General features: G+C 37.1%; 3 protein-coding genes across 4 annotated transcripts; 1 reads left to right on the top strand and 2 right to left on the bottom strand.

The window, feature by feature from the left end:
• Positions 1-158: 158 nt before the first annotated feature.
• Positions 159-11,780, bottom strand: LOC109103497 (vascular endothelial zinc finger 1-like). Of its 2 annotated transcripts, none has more exons than XM_042771358.1 (5): positions 11,584-11,780; positions 5,214-5,956; positions 4,318-4,387; positions 4,041-4,206; positions 159-3,073 (listed from the first exon to the last, which is right to left on the bottom strand). In XM_042771358.1, the coding sequence occupies exons 1-5, from the start codon at positions 11,614-11,616 to the stop codon at positions 2,709-2,711; spliced, it is 1,377 nt and encodes a 458-aa protein (XP_042627292.1). In that variant the 5' UTR covers positions 11,617-11,780; the 3' UTR covers positions 159-2,708. The 2 variants fall into 2 exon arrangements, with proteins under 2 accessions (XP_042627292.1, XP_042627291.1); XM_042771357.1 differs by having other exon boundaries at positions 5,214-5,959; positions 11,584-11,779.
• A 2,072-nt stretch (positions 11,781-13,852) lies between these two features.
• On the top strand, positions 13,853-15,507 carry LOC109050738 (gap junction delta-2 protein-like). The gene has a single exon (XM_019068312.2). The coding sequence runs from the start codon at positions 14,060-14,062 to the stop codon at positions 15,137-15,139; it is 1,080 nt and encodes a 359-aa protein (XP_018923857.1). The 5' UTR covers positions 13,853-14,059; the 3' UTR covers positions 15,140-15,507.
• Positions 15,508-16,204: 697 nt separating this feature from the next.
• Positions 16,205-18,493, bottom strand: LOC109050740 (ras-related protein ORAB-1-like). Its single transcript, XM_019068314.2, has 6 exons — positions 18,393-18,493; positions 18,113-18,185; positions 17,778-17,873; positions 16,800-16,895; positions 16,590-16,721; positions 16,205-16,493 (listed from the first exon to the last, which is right to left on the bottom strand). The coding sequence occupies exons 1-6, from the start codon at positions 18,404-18,406 to the stop codon at positions 16,272-16,274; spliced, it is 633 nt and encodes a 210-aa protein (XP_018923859.1). The 5' UTR covers positions 18,407-18,493; the 3' UTR covers positions 16,205-16,271.
• Positions 18,494-20,595: the final 2,102 nt, after the last annotated feature.

A 20,595-nucleotide genomic window follows, 5' to 3' on the forward strand; every position in this document is an offset into this window, starting at 1 on the left:
GCTGATTAGGTACTCAAGAAACATTTATTATTACTATCAATGCTGGAAACATTTCTTTGATGAATAGAAAGTCTAAAAGAGCAGCAATTATTTGAAATTTATCAACTGACAAAAGCAAAATTCCCTAAAAAGCACAGAGAAAATGAGGCAAATTATACTTGACAGTTTTCTTTTATTTAGACAACCCAAATAAAAGGCACATAAAACATTGCGCAATGGGTTTACATAATTATTCTTGACATACATACATTTAAAAAAAAAAGTAGGAATGTTTTCACCTTTTTGCTAACCAAAAAAAGCCTAGTCTTCATATATATACAAAATTACCAATGTTAATGTTCTAATACAAAAAGTCTTATAAAAGGTTATTTTACTTGTGTTTTTCCTTGCATGTGTCTATCATAACTACCACGTTCTCTGAGCTAAATGTTTTTACAAAGATATACATTCATTGGCCTTCACATGGGTTTGCCAATTTCATCCAAAGGACATGAAAGGACTGGACTCATTTGAAACTCTCCAATCCAAAACCGAACACAAAGTCTTTTCTTGTTTTTCCACCATTAATGTTCTTTAAAAGATACTGATGCATAAGGAGTAACTTCATGAGCAATACTTTATAAGATATAAAAAAAATAACAAATTCATAATTCCTCAAACATGGCAACTTGATATTTCATATGCAAAATAGATTCTAAATCTCCACACACATTTGGTAAACAGTTAAACTGCAGTTGGCCGCCCAGACAGTTTGCATCGCTGAGCACTGCTCGTCTCATCAGAGAGCAGACTGATGTGTTTCACGGTGGCATTTTCAGACATGCAGTTCAGGCACGGAAGTGACGCCATTGTGGAAGGACAAACATTTAAATCACAAGCACAATTAAAACCCCTTTCGTTTGGTTTTTTGTTGTTGTTGTAGTGTTTTCAGTCACATTCCTCGAATTCCAGTTCTAAGTCGCAATAATCCGCCTCTACCGAAGGCAACATTTAAAAACAAAACAAAAATTTAAAATAGGCCAGAGCGCTTTTAGCTTTCACATCTCTACATGTAAGTCCATGTAATACAAACTTAAGACCACAAATGCTTGGCTACCAGGTCAACGCTGGTTGGGAAACACTGGGGGTGCGAGTTAACACAAACTAAACCTTTTCCGGCGATTTACGCCCAGGCGATGGTAGCTATGACATCATTTAAAGTACAATCACATTCAGCTGGTTTTACTCTTTGTTTGAGACTCATTCACATCACACAATCGCAGGCAACCCTGGTTTAGAGGGCCACGTGTGACTACAAACCTTGCATCGGTGTCCCCATATCAAAACATAAAATGGACTTGACACCTGTCCGGCTCGGTCAAAAGGAGGACTGAGAAAGGTATATTGCTTTTATATATCCAACACAGAGAGGTAAATCAAAGAGGAAAACTAGTTTGGGGAAATCTGCAAAAGCCGATTCTGTTATTTTTAAACAGGGTTACTCTGAACAAGACGACAAACCCTGAAAATTTTTTGAAGGCAGTTTTGGTTTTTACTGTGACTGGGGTAAACGAACAAGCAATAGAGGTTAACTTTCTGCTCCTGTGACGGACAATCGCATCAACGGCTGAAGAGTATACGGCACCTTGACCTCTGAGGTACATCTCAGTTTTCGCCAATAAAGGGAACTATGTTTAGTGTGTTAATTGGAAGAGAGGTGCGATTCTGTCTGTTACAGGAGCAGAGCAAGTTGGGACACCCTCAGTAAATTTCCTGAGCAAAAGGTCCTATGGAAAACCAGCCCTCGTTCTTCAGAAAGGAAGAGCAGAGACGTCACGGTTACAAAACTAAATGCTCTTAATAATAAAAATGGACCTTTCAGTGATGAAGTTGGCCACTTGGTGACCAGGCATCTATACGAACACTCAAAATATTTGATCTAAAATAATACTGCCGTCAGAATAATCACCAAAGAGATATGTGTCCAGTGCAAGATTGTAACTGTAAATGTTCAACCCCATTAAGCAGAAAAATATCCGAGCTATTGAAACAGAACGTAATTATTCTACAATCAGGAATGACCAACTCCAAAGAATACCTATTAAGAATAATAATTATAATAATAATAAAAATAAAAACACAGCTAAAGATTAAAAGGCTTACAATGAAACAAGGCCTTTTAAAAACGTATTCTAAGTTTTTTTCTCATTTGTAGAGCATTGTCTTAAAAAAATGCTCTCATCTTCCACTAATGGAAGCCACTGTCCCTTTTGTTGTATGTGACTCATTAAAATGCATAAAACTATGAAATACTGATAAGCAAGCTAATGTAACAAAAATAAAATCCTCACAGTAATATTTGCAGAAGTCCTTAAACTGTTAAAACTAACAATGAAGCGGCGACGCGCTCTGCTTCAAACAGCCGCCTGGCAAGGATTTTCTGGCACTAGAAAAGTGAAATCACCAAACATACATCATGTCAGTCTTCCACTCCATGCAATAACTATTTTTTCTGTCCGTCACTAAACTCTAGACAATCTGCTTATCTCTCAGCCGAACGAAGGAGACGCAAAGTGCCAGCTAACATCCGCATGATTGCTTGCAGCTGCGGACTGTCATTTTCCTATACTCGCCATTCCTCCAGGCTCTTTTTCCCCTCACAGCTGGAGAGGAAGACTATAATGGGAGACATGAGGTTTACTAGGAGAAGGCGGGTGGGACGTTGGGTTCTACCAGGGTGGGCTGGAAGGCAGGACCTGCGAGAGGAAAGACATGCTCTCCATCGGCCTCATTGCAATGTTGAGGGGACCGGTGATGTTCATTGACATGGGTGAGGTGATGGCGACGGGATGGGCGATGTTCATGGGCGCCGTGGCTGGGATGTTGACTGAAGTGATGTTGACGGGAGCAGTGATGGTGACCGGGTGCTGAAGGCTGACGGGGGAGGTGATGTTGACCGTGTTGGTGGTGATGTTCATCTGAGCGGCGATGGTGACGACATTGCTGATGGTGCCGCGGTTCATGGCTGTAGTGTTGGACGCGGTTGAAGAAGTGACTGATGTGGCTGAGGCAGAGTTGCACACGTTGTTAGAGTCTGACCATAAAAAGTGAAAAAGGAAAGAATGAATAAAACATTGGAGTGATTTCTAGGGTTACACTGTGGGCAAAACAGAAAAAGCAGGGTTTGTTTATAAAGATGGTCTATGGTCAGTGTGAGAGTTTCAGGGCTAGTAGCTGTATTGCCAATGAATATTTTACATTTATTGATCTTATACATCTACTTGTACATTTAGTTTACTGCGATGTTTTCCACATTAATTTTTTTTAAATAAACACTTCTAGTAAATATAATACATTGATAAAGACAAATGTTTCTAAAGAAAAATGTTTACATTTTCTTTATAAATAAAATTGTGGACTTTTTGGCAAACATCTAACATTTAAAAAAAAAATAAAAAAAAAAATAATAATATATAATATATATATATATATATATATATATATATATATATATATATATATATATATATATATATATATATATATATATTTCTAGTAATGAAAAAAATACATTGTTAAAGAATTTTTTTCTAAAAGATAAATGTTTAATTAAAAAAAATATTTGTAATGTAACAAGTAACATTTTATGAAAAATATAAATATTTCTAGTAAATTAATTGTAGTAGTATTAAAATACATAATGTTGTGGGACTACTAAAAAGTAAACATCAGAACTGAAGAAAAATCCTTACAGTTGAGGCTGAATATCTCTTATTTTAACCTAACCTCTACATATTTAAATATCTAACATTTACACTAGACAGCTGACATTTGTGGACTTTAAAAGGCCAGGTTGGGGAAAATAATCTTTAGCACTGAATATTATGAAAAGTGAACAAAAAGGACGATTTCATTTTGTATTGGCAACATCAAATCACACAGGTGGCAAACAATCAGGAGGCACTAACGTATGTGCCAGGTTCAAGAGAAACCAGTGGCACCTCTCTCAGTGTGAAAGTCAACCCAGAAGACATCTGAAAATTGTTGAAGAATTGGCATACCTTTGTTACAGGGGGAGGTGAAGCCAGCCTGGCCGTGGGTCTTGAGATGGCTGGTGATGTAGGCGGCACTCAGCATCTTCCCGCAAATGTTGCAGGTGACCTTGCCTTCATGCCGTATCATGTGTGAACGCAGGCGGTCTTTGGTGGCGAAGGCAGATGTGCAGGCCTGCAGTGACAGAAAAACAAATCAGTATGTGGATGGAGTGCGATAAACCAATGAAGCACACATGAAGTAACTTTGAGAATGCAGGAGAGCGAGGGGCATGTGCAGTCTTACCGTTACTTGGCATTTAAAGGGTCGTTCTGTGGAGTGTACATGCTTGACATGACAGCTAAGATGATCCGGCCTATTGGAGAGGAAATCACATTCAATAAAAAATAAATAAAAAAAGACGTCATGGATAAGAACAAAACTTGAACTGATCTGAACTGCATGATAATGGTTAAACTGATAATCACAAGTAATCATGATTATTGTCATTTTAGACATTTCTTTTTACATTATATTAGAATTACTGCAATTTCACATAAGCACAAATCAAGAGAACAACTCAAGTAGCATATTTTACCTTATCTAGTTTCCTGATGAATTACATTTCTCAAATAAATTAAGTGTTTACATTACGAAAACAGGTACAAGAAGAAGCTTTCAGGCTGTTTCGTACTTTCATTTGAGCAAAATATCGTGGAGGAAATCACTGAAACTGCTGTGCTTTCAGATGCACTTTTTTATCAAAGCAGAGACAGTACATGGTTGCCAGGTTGGGAAGATTAATCAAATGGGCAGATTGGGGGATTGAGGGGAGTTAAAATTTGGTCATCTGGCAACTGCAAGCATGAAAGCTTGTGAAGGCTTGTCAAATGAAAATGAAACATTTTCAGGATAAATAACCAATGGACAAATATTGCACATTAAGACACTAATGTCTTATGCAGAGATACTTTACAGCTGAATTTGGAATTGTAATAAAGAATTTTAAAGAAGTTTGCATCATTGATTCTGTTCTTTTCCTGTTAATGCTGTGAAGCTGCTTTGAAATGATATGTATTGTATAAAGCACAATATAAACAAAGGTGATCTGACATGCAAGACATTCAAGACATAAAGATTTGTTCCTAAAATCAACCATGAGACATGTTTCACTGAAGTCAGTAGTGACTTGCTGAAACTACCTAGAGAAGCCTTTCCCACAAACGGAGCAGATATACGGCTTGTGCACGCCACCGTCATGCGACCGCACATGGTAGGTCATGCGGTCCTTCCTTTTGAAGCGCTGGTGACAGATGGGGCACTCGAAGGGCTTCTCGTCTGAGTGCGAGAGCTTGTGGCGATTGAGGTGGTAGACGTCACGGAAGGCCTTGCCACACATCTCACAGCCGTGGTTCTTCTTCACGGGTTTGGGGGGTTTCTTGGGCATGGCTGGCTGCTGCTGAGGCAGGACCGACATTATGCCTGCGGCCGTGGACGCGGAGGTGGTGGCTGTGGTGAGGATGCCCGCCATCGTTGAGACATAGGAGGGGTTGCCGTTGTTGTCACGTGGCCCAGTAGAAATGAGAGGCACCATGGTGGGCGCTGTGGTTGTCTTTTTGGGCCGTGACACCATCTTAATGCCCGTGTGACAGGACTCATGTCGCCGGAGGTGGTAACTGTCTCGAAAGGCCTTGTTACAGTAGCCGCATATGAAGGGCGTCTTTGACTTGGGCTCCTTCTTTATTACCACCTGACCGCCGCCGCCACCACCACCTCCTCCCCCTCCACCCGTCCCGCCGCCCATGTTGTCTTTGAGGAGGTCAGCTGAACTGACCGGGGGTTTCTGATCGAGCAGGATAGGAAGAACAGGCTTTTGATCCTGCGGCTCAGAGTTGAGCAGCGGCAGAAGGCTGTTCTGATGCTGGTGGTGGAGGGCTTCATTGGCCTGCTGGAATAGAAAGAGAAGACTTCTTAGCATGTTGAACATCTCTTTGAAGCTTTTAGACCTAAAACAAATGGTTGGTAAGTTTTTTATTTGATCCAAAATACAGTAATATTGTAAAATATTTAAACGTTTTCTGCTTTAATATATTTTAAAATTTAATTTATTTTTGTGATGCAAAGCTGAATTTTCATCAGCCATTACTCCAGTCTTCAGTGTCACATGATCCTTCAGAAATCATTAACTGTTGAATAGAAAGTTGAAAACAGTCTTTATTTGGAAATAGAATTCCTGTGTAACAGTAGAAATGTCTTTCCTGTCAATTTTGATCAATTTAATGCATCCTTGCTGAATAAATGTATTCATTTATTTCTTAAAGGAAATACTCATAAAAAAGCTGTGTGAAAAGCCTGACTGTGACATTATAGGCCAGTGTATCTATTGGCCAGTATGAGGTAGACACGACCTCAGCTGAGAGACAGTGTTAAATGTTTAGCAAAAATAGAAACTGACTCATTTCCAGGGCATCTGTGCAACTTGGAAAACAAGAGAAGCCCTGACTGGGACCTAGCAGGGGGACAGTCAGCTGTTCAGCAAACTGCAGGATGACTAATGAGATATTAGAGAGAGTGAGAAAGATAGTGAGGGAAAGTGAGAAAATGAGAAGGAATGTCGATTATAATGCATTCAGATGTACGAGAACATGCCAAAAACGGTCCATAAAAAGCAACACACTTTAAGAGGAGGAAAAGCAGATGCATAAAAAAAAAAGACATAATTCTTGGCAACCCTAATCCCAGTGTGACTAACAGGAATCCTTAGATCACGTCAGGGCAAGATGCACGTGTGCAGACGTGTGCATCATATCAGAGACTTCAGTGCTTTTGCATAAGAAATTGACAGCTTTCTACAGCTTGCAAACATAAATCTACTGCATGTAAAATGATCTGAGCCTATAATGAAAGCAGTTCCTCATGTGACTGGCCGCACAGGCTCAGGACGTTCTACTAAACTTACATCATGTCATATGCAAAACACACATGGTGAGACTACATGGTTAAAGGAGCATGAAGGCAGAATGTTCACATGGTTAAAAAGTGTGTTGCCAAGCACCAAAAATGACAAAGCGCTGAAAAATATCTAATGCATTCCATAAATTCTTGCAGTTCTTAAATCTCATTTGCATATTCAAACATGGGAAAACAAGATGTCAATCTTTATGTTATTGGTTCATGTTTGAAAATGTGGAAGTGCAAATGACATTTGAAAGCTACTGTGGAGGGGAAAACCATCTGTTTATGACAAAAAGCTACTTTACATCCTAAAAAAAAAATCCTTAAAACAAAAAATAAAAAACATGGAATATAGTGCAATGCAACTAATACAGTATTATTACAGTAATTCAGTTTTGGATTACGACAGCTTTTCTTTCCATTCAATTTCATTGTGCTCCACAAAAGAAAGACAAAATCTTGTGACAAAATTGGTTTAAAATGACACAAGAGCCCGAAAATGACGAGAATAATAATTTCAGCCGGATAAACTATTAAATACCACAATCGAACAGGAGAGGAAAACCTTTTTAGTGTTTTTTGTTTTTTAGTGTTGGCCATATGCTTAAATAAATTTTGAAAATTACACAAAACCACAACATAACATCATTATGAATTAAAGAACAAACAACGAATTGGATTACAGAAAATTACTTCTGCTTTTGAATAAAAAAATTCTGAAAATGTGAACAGAAAAATTTTGTCTAATCGAAAAAAAAAAAAAGAAGAAAAAAACTTCAGCCAGAGGGGTCGTTGGTTTTGGGGAGGGGGGCACAAACCTTAATGCATGGCCTAAAACAAGAGCAGCTGAAAGTCTACATGACTATTAGGCTCCCGTTCTGCAGCTGCCTGCATTGTCCCATTGGTCACGGCATCCAGTTGGTGGGGGTGGGCATTCAACAACACAATTGTACAACTGAGGAAATATAGTAAAGCCTACAGTAACGAGAGACCTGTGTCCAATGACGGCCTGGAAAACGCTATGCCACGTTAAAGCTCACAGGCCTAACATTCACCAAAAAGTGTGTAAGAATGGAGATGTTCAGTTTGCGTTATCACCTAAAGTGACCGGGGAAGTCGTAGCCTAATGGTTAGTGATTTGGATTCGTAATCCAAAGGTTGCGAGTTCGAGTCTCGGATCGGCAAGAATTGTTGGTGGCAGGAGTGAATGTACCTCCACCCTCAATACCATGACTGAGGTGCCCTTGAGCAAGGCACCGCAGCATAAATGGCTGCCCACTGCTCCGGGTGTGTGTGTTCACGGCTGTGTGTGTGCACTTTGGATGGGTTAAATGCAGAGCACGAATCCTAAGTATGCGTCACCATACTTAGCTGTATGTCACGTCACTTCACTTTTTTTAAAAGCCCTGTAGGAGGTCTTTGTGAGCTTGATTAGGTGACCTCACGCTACAAAATGTGCAATTAGCAGTTGTTCTGTGAGTATATTTGTATTTGGACGCATTCAAGTTTGCCAAGCATCAAGTGTTAAAACAGTGACAGTGGGCTGCTCTTCACGCAGCTTGGATGATTTTGATACAAATCTGCATTGAAGACTGATGTCACTCCGACAGAAATAATACAGGCTAAAGGTTGAGCATCGCACATACAATCACAAAAACACTGTACGCAGACCTAAATGTGACAAGTGGGACTAAATGCAAAATGAAATCTGAAGCAAACTTGTTGCATTTAAAATATGCTGCTATTGTGAGCATATATTTGAATGATGGTATTGGTATACAGGTTAATCTGCATTGTTTGCACAGCCATAATGTGGAAAATTAATTTGATATTCATATCTAAAAAAAACTGTCACACTCTGATCTGCTGCATAAGCCTCAAAACTTTAACCGTGATTGGTGAAGATGGCAGATGCATGGTTAAATCAGTTTAAGCCTATTACAGCAGTAGGCGAAATAGAACAAAAAAATTCTTAACAATGCCAAAATTAAATATCTGTGGCATCAAAACCAACTTATCTGCTTATGTAACCTGTCAAAAAAATGAAGGAAAGAAAAAGAGCGAGAAGAATCCCTTTCCTCTAAAGACAGAAGCCAGTGAATCAGATTCTTGTTTGCTGCAGACAGATTAGGAGCTGCCTGTTGGGAGCCGGACAATGCCTTGCTCATGAATAACCTCTGACGCCTGCAGAACAATGAGGAGTGACGCGCTAGACCGTCGTCTCATTAGATGCTTTATCACATGGGTGCAATCAAGCAGAACGAATTAATAAGCACTTTTTACACAAGTTTTAAAAGGTCTGTAAACTAAACCAATGGTCTTGTGCTTTTAAAACTTACCAAAGTTTATTAAGGTGTAAAGATTTCATAAACACAACAATATTTGGGCGTTATAAGGCATTTTGGAAGAACTTTGAGGAATATTTTAAGAAACATTGTGTTTCTCTCTCAAATGGTAAGTGAATTCTGATCCATTACTGACAATATCCAGATCAGCATGTTGTGGTAAAGCTTACTGAAAATCAAATATGGATTATAACTGGTGCATGCAAGATGTTGGAGGAAGTGAGCAGTGTACAGAAACTTCTGAGAATCCTTCTGTAGACAAATATGCATAATGTGGTCAAGGAAGTTTCAGATAGTGTCTAACAATAAATCTATGATAACTAAAAATGCTAAATCTTATGTTGGAGCTGATTTCAAAATTGTTTCAGTACATGTTCAATTAAAATGATTGTTAGGAGGATGTTGATGAGGAGGAAGCACACACCGAAGAAGATATAAGCCTTTCTAACTTTAACTCACAACGACATTTTTGGACATTGTCTGCTTCTGCTTCTATTTCTAAGTAAATGCATTTTGGGAAACTTTTCTGGAACAAGGCCTCGAGCCATAGAAGTTTTAAATGTTTTCTCTCCCAAGGGGAAAGTTAATAGAAAAAGCTTTGAGTCACTACTTTCTTATACTCGTAATAATTGGACTAAGCTGAACTTAATACAACCAATATTTATACTTTTCTACTTATTCTTTAGCTTTCCTGTAGCTTAAACAGTAGAGTATAGTGCTAGCAACACAGTGGTTATGGATTTAATACCCATGGAAAGCAAGAACTGAAAAAAATATGCAAAGTAGCTCTGGATAAAAGCATCTGCCAAATGCAGAAATGTTACCATTGGTTCCACTGATAAATTGCATCATTCAGTGGATCTCTAAAGAATAGCACCTAGTAATTCCAATGCATTCAACAGCAAACAACAGTTTTCACAGGTAAAGTAGCCTAACTTATTTAATGTATTGATTCTAAGTGAGAAATAAGACTGCAAAACAACTTTGCATAAACAATACCTTGTAGTCTGATCATTTGTCAAAAACCAGAAATACAAAAATGTATAAAAATTGATTCCACATATCAGTTATCAAACACATAAACAAAAACAATCATCATCAATATCATATCAATATGTAACAAATAAGTGGTTGATCTATACGAAATCGCATTGATTCCTTCAGCAAATGACTTCAGAGGGACATCACAGGAATTCGCAATATTTGTTACTTTTATGTTAAGTTTATGTTAAGGTCATATCAGATAAATGGTAAAAAGAGTTGCATGCTGTCAATAACAGCCATAACCTAAGCATTGCTATTTCTGCGTAAACATGCAGAGCAACATTTGCACCTCACTTACATACCAATGCAATGCATGCTTTAACAACATAAATAATTACATGCATAAGCTTATGGATTTCAGCAGCATGATCATGGGCTGACTAAATAGCGCAGTTTAATTTCAAAACGTAAATTTTTTTTTAGGTTGGAGAGAAAAAATAATTGAAAATATAAGAAGTGTTTTCAAACTTAATCGAACAACGACTATTCATAACGACTGTGAGATTTTGGGGCACCATAATAGCGAATTTTGTGGTAGCATAGAAGTGTTCTAAATTCCGAGAAGAACATATACCGTATTTTTGTCATCATATGAACGTTCTATTGGATTATGATGTCTAGGTAACGTAGGCAACTGAGAAGATCTTGAAACACAGCCATTATCCCCATGTTCCCTCCAATAAAAGTAGTCAAGATAGCTGCGTTAACAGCGAATAAACATAAATAACGTTACAAGGAATTAAGGATAACCATGGAGATCGATTGGGAAAGAAAAAAAATAAGTATAAAAAAATGTGCCAAAAATGCATATAAACACCGTATTCTATTATTACACACGCAGACATGGACGTTGCGTCTGGTCAAAACATCCAAATTGTGTCAGAACAAAATCAATGAGTTTACAAAACTAAGGAATAAGCTGTCAGCTAAAAGTGTTTAACTTAAGATAAAAAAGGCAAAAAGCACGTAAAAAGAGTGTGAAGGAGAAGGAGAAGGGGAAAAAGAGGGAAAGAAATCCCTTACGTCTCCCTCATAGTTCACAGCTGGAAGTCTGGGAGAGATGCAGCATTAGCGGCTAATGTGAGCTAGCTTAGCTACCATTGTTTTTACTGCCTTAAAATCCCGCTTATAAAGCTCAAATCTCCGCGCCTCGAGCTGTTTTTAAGAGTCCCGATCGATTTTCTATTTTTTCCGCGCGGCTGGGATTTATTTCGAACAGCTGGCTTACCTGAAATAAAAATGAACTCCAGCTCTGCTCCATTGCAACACTTAAAAAAATCTGCAGGAAACCTACAAGAAATCTACAACAAAGCAGCTAAACATGGCAGCTGTTACAACTTCCTGTAACCCCGAGAGCCAAACCATTTCATCTGATATACGCGCCGCTGCTGCTGAGATTCTGCCAGCTCACTCCATCACAGCGCTGCACTCACAAACACACTTTAGAGCAACGATCTTTTTTTTTTAATCAAACATTTATGCATTATATAATTAAACGACTTTTAACGCGACAAAACGAAACTGAATGTCAACGACGTTGAAATAAATAACCAGATAATTATTAAATGAATATGCATATTTTAGGTGCTAGCCTATATATAAACAACTGACTTAAAGTAAAATTACTGAAAAATGTAAAAACATTACGCATTTATTTTAAAAACGTCAATAGGCCTATTATTTACTTATTTATTTATTATTTACTTACCTAGCTGTCAGTGATCTTGCATTAAGTTAAAGCCATTGCATTAAGATAATAGCATAGCCTATATATATATATATATATATATATATATATATATATATATATATAGGCTATTATCTTAATGCAATAGCATATATATGTATATATATATATACACACACACACACACACACACACACACACACACACAACACACATACACAAACACCACACACACACACACACACACACATATATATATATATATATATATATATATATATATAGGATAATATATATAGGACTATATTATAATACGAATGCACAAGTACAACAAATAATAAAGTAAACAGACTTACAGTTTTGGTGTGCATGAAGTGAAAGGACCAAATGAAAATATTTTAAGATTATGTAAATGGAGTAACCAAGACAGATGTTGAGGCATTGAGAATTATGTTTGTCTCTGGATATTATGTGTCGGGGGCAGATGGTGAGGTAGTGAAATCACTGCCGATGTGCAAAATGTTAACTGTAAAATGCATCTGTCTTTTATTTGCTTGCAGTTTTTATTTAGCTTAATTTCACATAAAAATGTTGATTCTCTAGCACAGCAGATGCAACTATAACTTTAAAGTTATCAACTTGACAGCTGTTTTCTTACCATGATTTTGAAGTGCTGTACAGTATTGCACTTGAAAACTTTACTGTAACGCATATTTATATCCTTAATTCAAAAGAGTTCACAGAGTTTACATTTTCTCAAACGCTCTAAATAAGATCTTCATGATCAAATCGAGTTATTATTATTTTAAAAGGCTGTTGGTTTTGCCTTTTTTGACCAAAAGGGTGACGTAATGTGTTGTGTGTTTATAATACATTTCAACATTAGGAAGCACGAGTTACTTGAACATAAAGCAATTAGAAAAGGATGAGTGTAATGGGTCAGTAGATTAAATGCTGTTTATTTCCATATTGTGGTGTATGTATGAATCTCTCATGAATTAGCATTGTTTCCCCATTCCAGCAGGTTCTTTTGAACAATTTGACTGTTCAGGGACATTCAGAGATGGTGCATCCCATTGTATTTTTAAACCTTTGTGACATTGTACATTGGGACTCTTTGTCTGAATACAGTACAATGAGGGTTTGGATAGATGCCTATGGTCAGCCCATTTCCCCCGGCTTACTCACTGAGGTCTTTTCCTGGTGACAAACAGACCTTTTTTCAAATGTAGCAATGCAAATTGTATTTTTTGCACATTTTGTCATTTTTGTACACAAATTATCCAAAGGTAAGTTTTTTTTCCTTGTCTATTTTTTATATGAATTTTGAATTAGTGAGCCATTTTACTGCAACCAAATTAAATGACTGTAAAGAGGATATAATTCAGGTTAATTGGGCCATTTTCCTCAGTAAACTCAATGGCAAAAAGTGTTCCAATTTACCTAAATTCACCTCTATGTAGATTACACAAGTAATCAAGCAATTATAAACCTTAAATACATTTAAAACATGGAAAATGAATGATTAAGAACTTAAATGCACATAAAACAACATATTGGTATCACAAATTGAAATTTTCTAAAATACTGTTTTTAATTTGTCTAAACAGTAGATTATTTAACTCTCTTAAAGGAATAATTCACATGAAAATTTAAATTTTGCTGAAAATTTACTCACCCTCAGGACATCCAAGATGTAGATGACTTTCTTCACCCGAACAGATTTGGTGAAATTACAGTTTAATTACAGTTGAAAGTTAAAATGCCTCAATGATGGATTTGTTTCTTACAAACACACAGCTTTTCACTTCACAAGTTATTAATTGATGGACTGTAGTCGTGTTGTATGTTATTGTGATATCAGCCATTTGAAATTTCATTCTGATGGCACCCATTCATTGCAGAGGAGCCATTGGTGATGTAGTGATGTAAAAAAATTTTATGCAATATATTAGATGACAACATAACAAAATATCTTTGCCTTTCCACTATTTCCTTGTTTTCTTCAGATTAAAAAATGGGGGACTGGTCAATTCTGGGCCGCTTTCTAACAGAGGTTCAGAATCATTCGACGGTCATCGGTAAGATCTGGCTGACGGTGCTCCTGATCTTTCGCATCCTGCTGGTGACCCTGGTTGGAGACGCTGTGTACAGCGATGAGCAGTCCAAGTTCACTTGCAATACGCTGCAGCCGGGCTGCAACAATGTCTGCTACGACACTTTCGCCCCCGTCTCACACTTGCGCTTCTGGGTCTTCCAGATTGTGCTGGTCTCAACACCTTCCATCTTCTACATCATCTATGTGCTGCACAAAATCACCAAAGATGAGAAGCTGGAGACAGAGAGGGTCCAGGCAGAGGCCAAGCACCCTGTGGGAGACTTTTCTAGGCAGCTAGAAGGGGACAATGTCAGAATGGGATATGGACCCCAGGGAGAAGAATGGGGTGGTCAGGATGAGGAAAGCGTGGAGCAAAATCTCCTCCAGGATGATAACGGTGAGGTTGGCAAGGATCCAACCACACTGTCCAGTCAAATTCTCCTCATCTATATTGTTCACGTCCTGATCCGCTCCATCCTAGAGATCACGTTCCTTGTCGGTCAGTACTACTTGTTTGGATTTGAGGTGCCTCATTTGTTCAGATGTGAAACGTACCCTTGTCCGACACGGACTGACTGTTTTGTGTCGCGAGCCACTGAAAAGACCATTTTCCTCAATTTTATGTTTAGTATCAGCCTGGGTTGTTTTCTCTTGAACATTGTGGAGCTTCACTACCTCGGTTGGATCTACATTTTCCGCTTGCTGTGTGCTGCCTGCTTCCTGTGCTTTAGGCCAGAGAGGGAGCTGTACTCTCAACGCAACCCTTTGCTGCTACGCCTCAGACACTCAGTACGGAGCAGGCTGATTCTGCAGCCCCCCACAACCACCCTGTCTGAGGAAAAGACGGGGACGGCTTTGCTTTCACATGGCCCAGCCATCTCCTTAGAGACTGACTCTACTCTTGAGTGCACCTCAAAGAGGAACCCAGAGGAGAGGGAACATATGAGGCTGAAACTGGCCAACATGGCTAGATTTACTGGCAAAAAGTCCTGGTTGTAATGTGTATTGATGGTTTTTATTTTCATGTTTTGTCACGTTGTAATGTTCAATGCCATTTTGTGTTTGATTCAAATGCTTGCAATGCTTGAGCTAAAAAGATTCACCCTTTTAGAGCTTTGATTGTAAATCAAGATATGCACCTTTCACAAATTTTAAATTGGCATAAAAATGAATATTATATATTCAACTGTGTTGGGATATGACCATCAAATTATAAATGTATATTACATCTCCTTAATTGTATTATTACTTGACTATTATTTTACTAATGAGATCCATGAGATAATGACCATTTTTATTTTTTGACATATGATTTAGTATCATGCACAACAACTCTTGGGCCAGTGCTTTATCTGTGCATGTAATACTTGCACATTAGTTTGATCCAAGTGTTCATTTAGATTCATATGCAGTGCTAATACTTCTGTATATGCACTGCACAGTGAGAGATTGTTTGACACTCAAAAAAGTTTCAATGTATAGATTTTTATTTTTTGAGAAATTGAAAATATAAATATATTTAATCGGATCTTCTCTTCTCTTAAAAATAGGGCATGTAGTATCAGAAATATATACACTACCGTGCAAAAGTTAAAATGTATTCAATGTATCCTGAAAAAAAATCTTGGTTTCCACAAAATAAACCGTTTTCAACATTGATAATAGTCATAAATGGTTCTTAAGCAGCAAATCAGCATAATAGAATGATTTCTGAAAGATCATGTGACACTGAATACTGGAGTAATGGCTGCTGAAATTGTAATAATATTTAACAGTATTACTGTTTTTACTATATTTTTGATAAAATAAATGCAGTGTAAATGTGACTTCTTTTAATAACATTAAAAAAAATGAACAACCTGAATGGTTGTGTGTGCTTACTGGTTTTGTAGAGAAAGAGCACTTAACATAGAACAATGGATGCTTGACCAGAAAATGATTTACAGAAACATTTCCAAAGGGATGTACCATCTTCATTAGCATTAGAACATGGAAAAATATGCTTGACATGGAGTCAATGGCTTATTTTACATTTAGAATGAAAAAGAAGGTGGGAAAGGGGGGAAAAACACATAAAATGATAAACAAAAATATTGTTTTATATTATCCTGAATTTAAAAGATACCGAACACTAACAACAAGAGCTGACCTCCTCAGCTACTGACTTCTCTCCACCAGGCCATAGTGGGGCACTGTTTATTTTGGATCCCATTTTAACAGTTTCACAATGAAAGCTGTCCGTCCCGATCCCCTTCTGAATTTCAGAGGCCATTGTTAAAAATGCCTTCTCTACGTTGTTTGCATTCTTGGCACTTGTCTCCAGAAATTGGATTTTGAGTGACTCAGCAAATTCCTGAAAACAGAACAAATTTAATTTAAAATATTAGCTTAGATAAGCCATTCCCGTAGAACAGACTTTACAACAAGTTTGCATAAGCAGAGGGCTTACCTTTGCTGTGGTAAAGTCTACCACCTTTTTTGAGGCAAGATCACTTTTATTACCCACTAGCAACTTGGAGACATTTTCACATGCGTAGCGATCAATTTCTTCTAACCATTGCTTCACATTGTTGAAAGACTCCTGTTAAATCAAAGTACTTTGTTTAACATTCTCTGTACTCAAAATGTTATAACATTCTGTAATATTTAAAAGGATTACCTGCTCAGTGACATCATAAACAATTATAATCCCATGTGCCCCTCGATAATAGCTGGATGTTATTGTTCGAAATCGTTCTTGCCCTGCTGTATCCCACCAGGACAAAGAAACACATTAAACATTTTACAAAAAACTCCTGTCATGTCTTGTTTTTATAGGAGTGCGCAGCTGCGAGTTTGCTGGAGCCATTTGCTCTCTCATCTGCGTGCCCTGTTTTCTTGTTTCATGTTGGAGTGTGGTGTGCAGATGCCGGGACTCATGTCTTGTTCAGTTTTGGTTTTGTGTCGGAGTTCAGACACTCACGCTCCATGTTCTGTCTTGTTGTGTTTTTGTTTTGTTTGAGCACATAGCTTGTGTTTTGTTTGTTTCTGTGTGCCATGTGCTGTCATATCTATTGTCATATCTTGACCCCGCCATTCTTGTTATCTGATTATTTGTTCATTTGCCCCACCTGTCCTCTTTTGTTACCTGCCTTGTTTGCTCCCTATTTATTTCTCAATGTGTTTGCAGTCCGGTGCCAGTTCATTGTCTAATGCTCCATTGTTGGTTCCCATCTTGTCCTGCCCTCCCTGATTCTGCCTCACCTTGCTGTGCCCTGGCCTGCCTGTTTTCCCCTACGGAGTAGTTTTTGTGTGTTTTTTTTTTTAAATTTTTTTTTTTACTTTTATTAATAAAAAGCCCATCTACTCTGCACAATGATTCCTTGCTTCATCTGTTAGCAAAAAAGATTAAGAAGATTATATCATTCTTCATCAAAGTATTTATGGCCAACTCTTAAGTGAATGGTTAGTAAGTTAATCAGCAAAGTATCAGTTTTTGTTACTTTGACACACAATTTGATTTTAAAAGTTTTGTTTGTTTAAAACAGATGTAATAATTAGATAAGAGAAAAAAAGCAACTCAGACACAGCCAGACACAAACCAACTAGTTAAGTCTGAAAATGAATGAATATAAATGTCTGTAATATCTATACTCACAATCTGCAATTTAACAGTCTTCCCCTCCATTTCGATAGTTCTGATTTTAAAATCTACTCCAATAGTGCTGATATAGCTCTCTGTATAAGTGTTATCCTGTTGGAATAATTGTGTGTCAACAACAGAATTATCAGCTCATTTTAAAATCTATAATGGTCGACACTTCTTCCATAGCAGATTCTTTAAAAAAGTTTTACTTTGATAAAAAAACAACAACAACCACCAGCACACAGATTTTAAACATCACGATAGTGAGGAAATAGAAAGTTTAACTACTTCAGATGATTCACTGAAGAACCTGTGAACAGAAGATGACTGGTAAATATTTAGCTTACAGCAAACCGTAGAAGTAAACATGACTTTCCCACACCAGAGTCCCCAATCAGCAGCAACTTGAACAGGTAGTCACTGAGAAAAACATTATAATATCATTAACATTTTATGTTACTGAACTGGTGTCCATGCATCTTATTTACTTGGCAAAATTGGTTATACTAATATCAATGGCACAAATTAGAGGCCTCCTCTATTCACTGTAATTGAAGAAAGTCTGTCAACCGTTAATAACAAAAAACTAGCACCACAATAATGTAGACAAACAATCTTACTACTTACTACTCAGGATTCATCCTTAGGGTTATTGATAGCAGGATGCTGTGTAAACGTGTTTCAGCTTGATTATCTTGATTCGGCTGGTTTGTGTCCTTGGAAATGCAAACAGCCACAACCAGTGAACTCAGATACTGCTCCATCATTTATTCAAGCCATGATCAAGTTACAAAGTGGTGATTACCTGTTTCTTAAAGTTGCAGGCCTGTAGTAGTGACAACAAGCGTGATATGCAAGGCAAATAATAGAAAAGCATATGTTGGTTTCTGCTAATTTCTGAAGACATGAAGTTGTCCATGAATTATGTAACTGTACCAACCACCCAACATGATGTTATTGTAGTGTCAGTACAAGTTAATGACTAAAAAAGCAAAAACAAAACAAACAAAGTCATAAAGCTCATGAAATTCATATTAACAGGCAAGAAAAAACTGAACCCAGTGAACAGTGAACGTGTAATAGCAAACCACTGCCGCTAGAGGACGCAGAAGAATGAGAGAATCCACTCACCTCATAGTTGAGTATTAGTCAATGAAAGATAATACATTCCACAATATTATTGCATAACAAAATGGTTATAAAATTGTATAATACTGTATATATTCTTTTAATATAGATTTTGTCAAAATAATTATCTGAAATAAAAAGGCATGTTTTGTTTGAGAACATATGTCTGAAGATTAGAGGTTTGACAATTATTGAAAACATCACCACAAATAATTAAATAATGTACAATCTAATGTACTTTTTAAATATATTTCATGCTTCACCCTTTATGACTGTCATGCTTAACATTTTGAATTGTTTTTAGACTTTGAATGTTTGAATAATTTGAACCAGGCACACATTTTCAGGCCTGTCAGTGTTGTTGCTATTTTTTAAATTAAATATAATTTTATTTTTATACTTTTGTTTTTACATTACAATTTTGTCTTTTAGAAATGTCATACAGTCATATGGAACAGTTATGGCAATAATATTGCTGCAAACAGATACGGAAATAACAAAACAATGCAGGCCAAGAGATCCAAGAGGGCCAATTAATGTGTTCCCTGGACTCTAATACACTCAAAAGGCCTACTGAAAATAATGCAACAGAGTGATACAATGATACAATGCTTGAAATTATCTGAATGTTTTTTCTTTGTTTCTTTCTTTTCAGAAATTCCATAAAATAAGGCTGCTTACAGGTCTACATACAGCATTTACAAATGCACATGACTTTCAACATTGAGAAACAATTAGTTCCTCTCATAGAGGTCTAATGTACTTTGACAGGGCAATTTGTTTGCATTCCTATTTAACTCAGTTGCAGACATGGCCTGGTAAATATCTAGAATGCTCCCATTTTTACTTCATCTTTTGAGCCAATCATGTGACTGATCACTCTGTATGACTCCTTGCAGCAAACAGGAAAAACATATAAACGTTTGTTTTACAATGTTACTAAGAAACCACTCCAAAAATCAGTGACGAATGAAACATAAAAAAAAAAAAAAAAAAAAAAAAAAAAATTATCAAAGTACATGGCTATTTTTAATTAGTGTCAATGTAAAAAGATGCTTTTTGGGTTCAGATGTGTAGGTGTAGTTACAGATTTTACCAGTAGGGGCAACCTGGGATATGCTACCAGTAACTCTACAACATTTAAAGTGACCTGAGGCTTAATTCACTTAATTCAGGCCCTTGGTCTCTACAGTCTTAATCAAATTACAGCAGCTTTCCCCTGACCAATGTTTCACAGACTTAATTAATATGTATCCCCTCTGATCTTTAGTCCCAGTAGGGTCAGTGTTTTCATGGTGTACCTTGACATAAATCTAAAGAATTCTGGATTCCTATGGACCTGTGGTTCTCATTATGCCACATTTTGTGTCTAACTAATTTGACACTCCCAAATCAAGGTCAGGGAACTCTGTGCTAATGTTCTAAGAATCATATAAGGGGAATCAGACTGTTATAGAAAGGAAACTTCCACAATGTGCAGTAAAACGGGGCAATGATGCTGAATTATAGATATGTAACTGATATACTTCAGTGACATTTGTTAACTGAAGCCTGTGATCTGACAATCTATGTCATAGTTCATGATAGAAATATTTAATAAAAGCAAAATTGTAAAAACTGTTCCCTTGGTAAGAAAGTCTCAGTTAAGAAGAACACTTGAGAACATGCAAGTATAAGGCTCTTTGACACAAATCCCCAAGGT

This window comes from Cyprinus carpio, chromosome A15 (assembly GCF_018340385.1).
Source record: "Cyprinus carpio isolate SPL01 chromosome A15, ASM1834038v1, whole genome shotgun sequence".
Lineage (NCBI taxonomy): Eukaryota > Metazoa > Chordata > Actinopteri > Cypriniformes > Cyprinidae > Cyprinus > Cyprinus carpio.

Coding starts and splice junctions, on each gene's coding strand:
- LOC109103497 (XM_042771357.1), bottom strand. CDS start 11,616: ATGGAGCAGAGCTGGAGTTCATTTTTATTTCAG. Junction 5,960..11,583: donor GGAGTTCATTTTTATTTCAG/GTAAGCCAGCTG, acceptor TTTCTATTCCAG/CAGGCCAATGAAGCCCTCCA. Junction 4,207..4,317: donor CCTTTAAATGCCAAGTAACG/GTAAGACTGCAC, acceptor CTGTCACTGCAG/GCCTGCACATCTGCCTTCGC.
- LOC109050740 (XM_019068314.2), bottom strand. Junction 17,874..18,112: donor GTTTACTTCTACGGTTTGCT/GTAAGCTAAATA, acceptor TTATTCCAACAG/GATAACACTTATACAGAGAG. Junction 16,494..16,589: donor TAGACTTTACCACAGCAAAG/GTAAGCCCTCTG, acceptor TTCTGTTTTCAG/GAATTTGCTGAGTCACTCAA.
- LOC109050738 (XM_019068312.2), top strand. CDS start 14,060: ATGGGGGACTGGTCAATTCTGGGCCGCTTTCTAACAGAGGTTCAGAAT.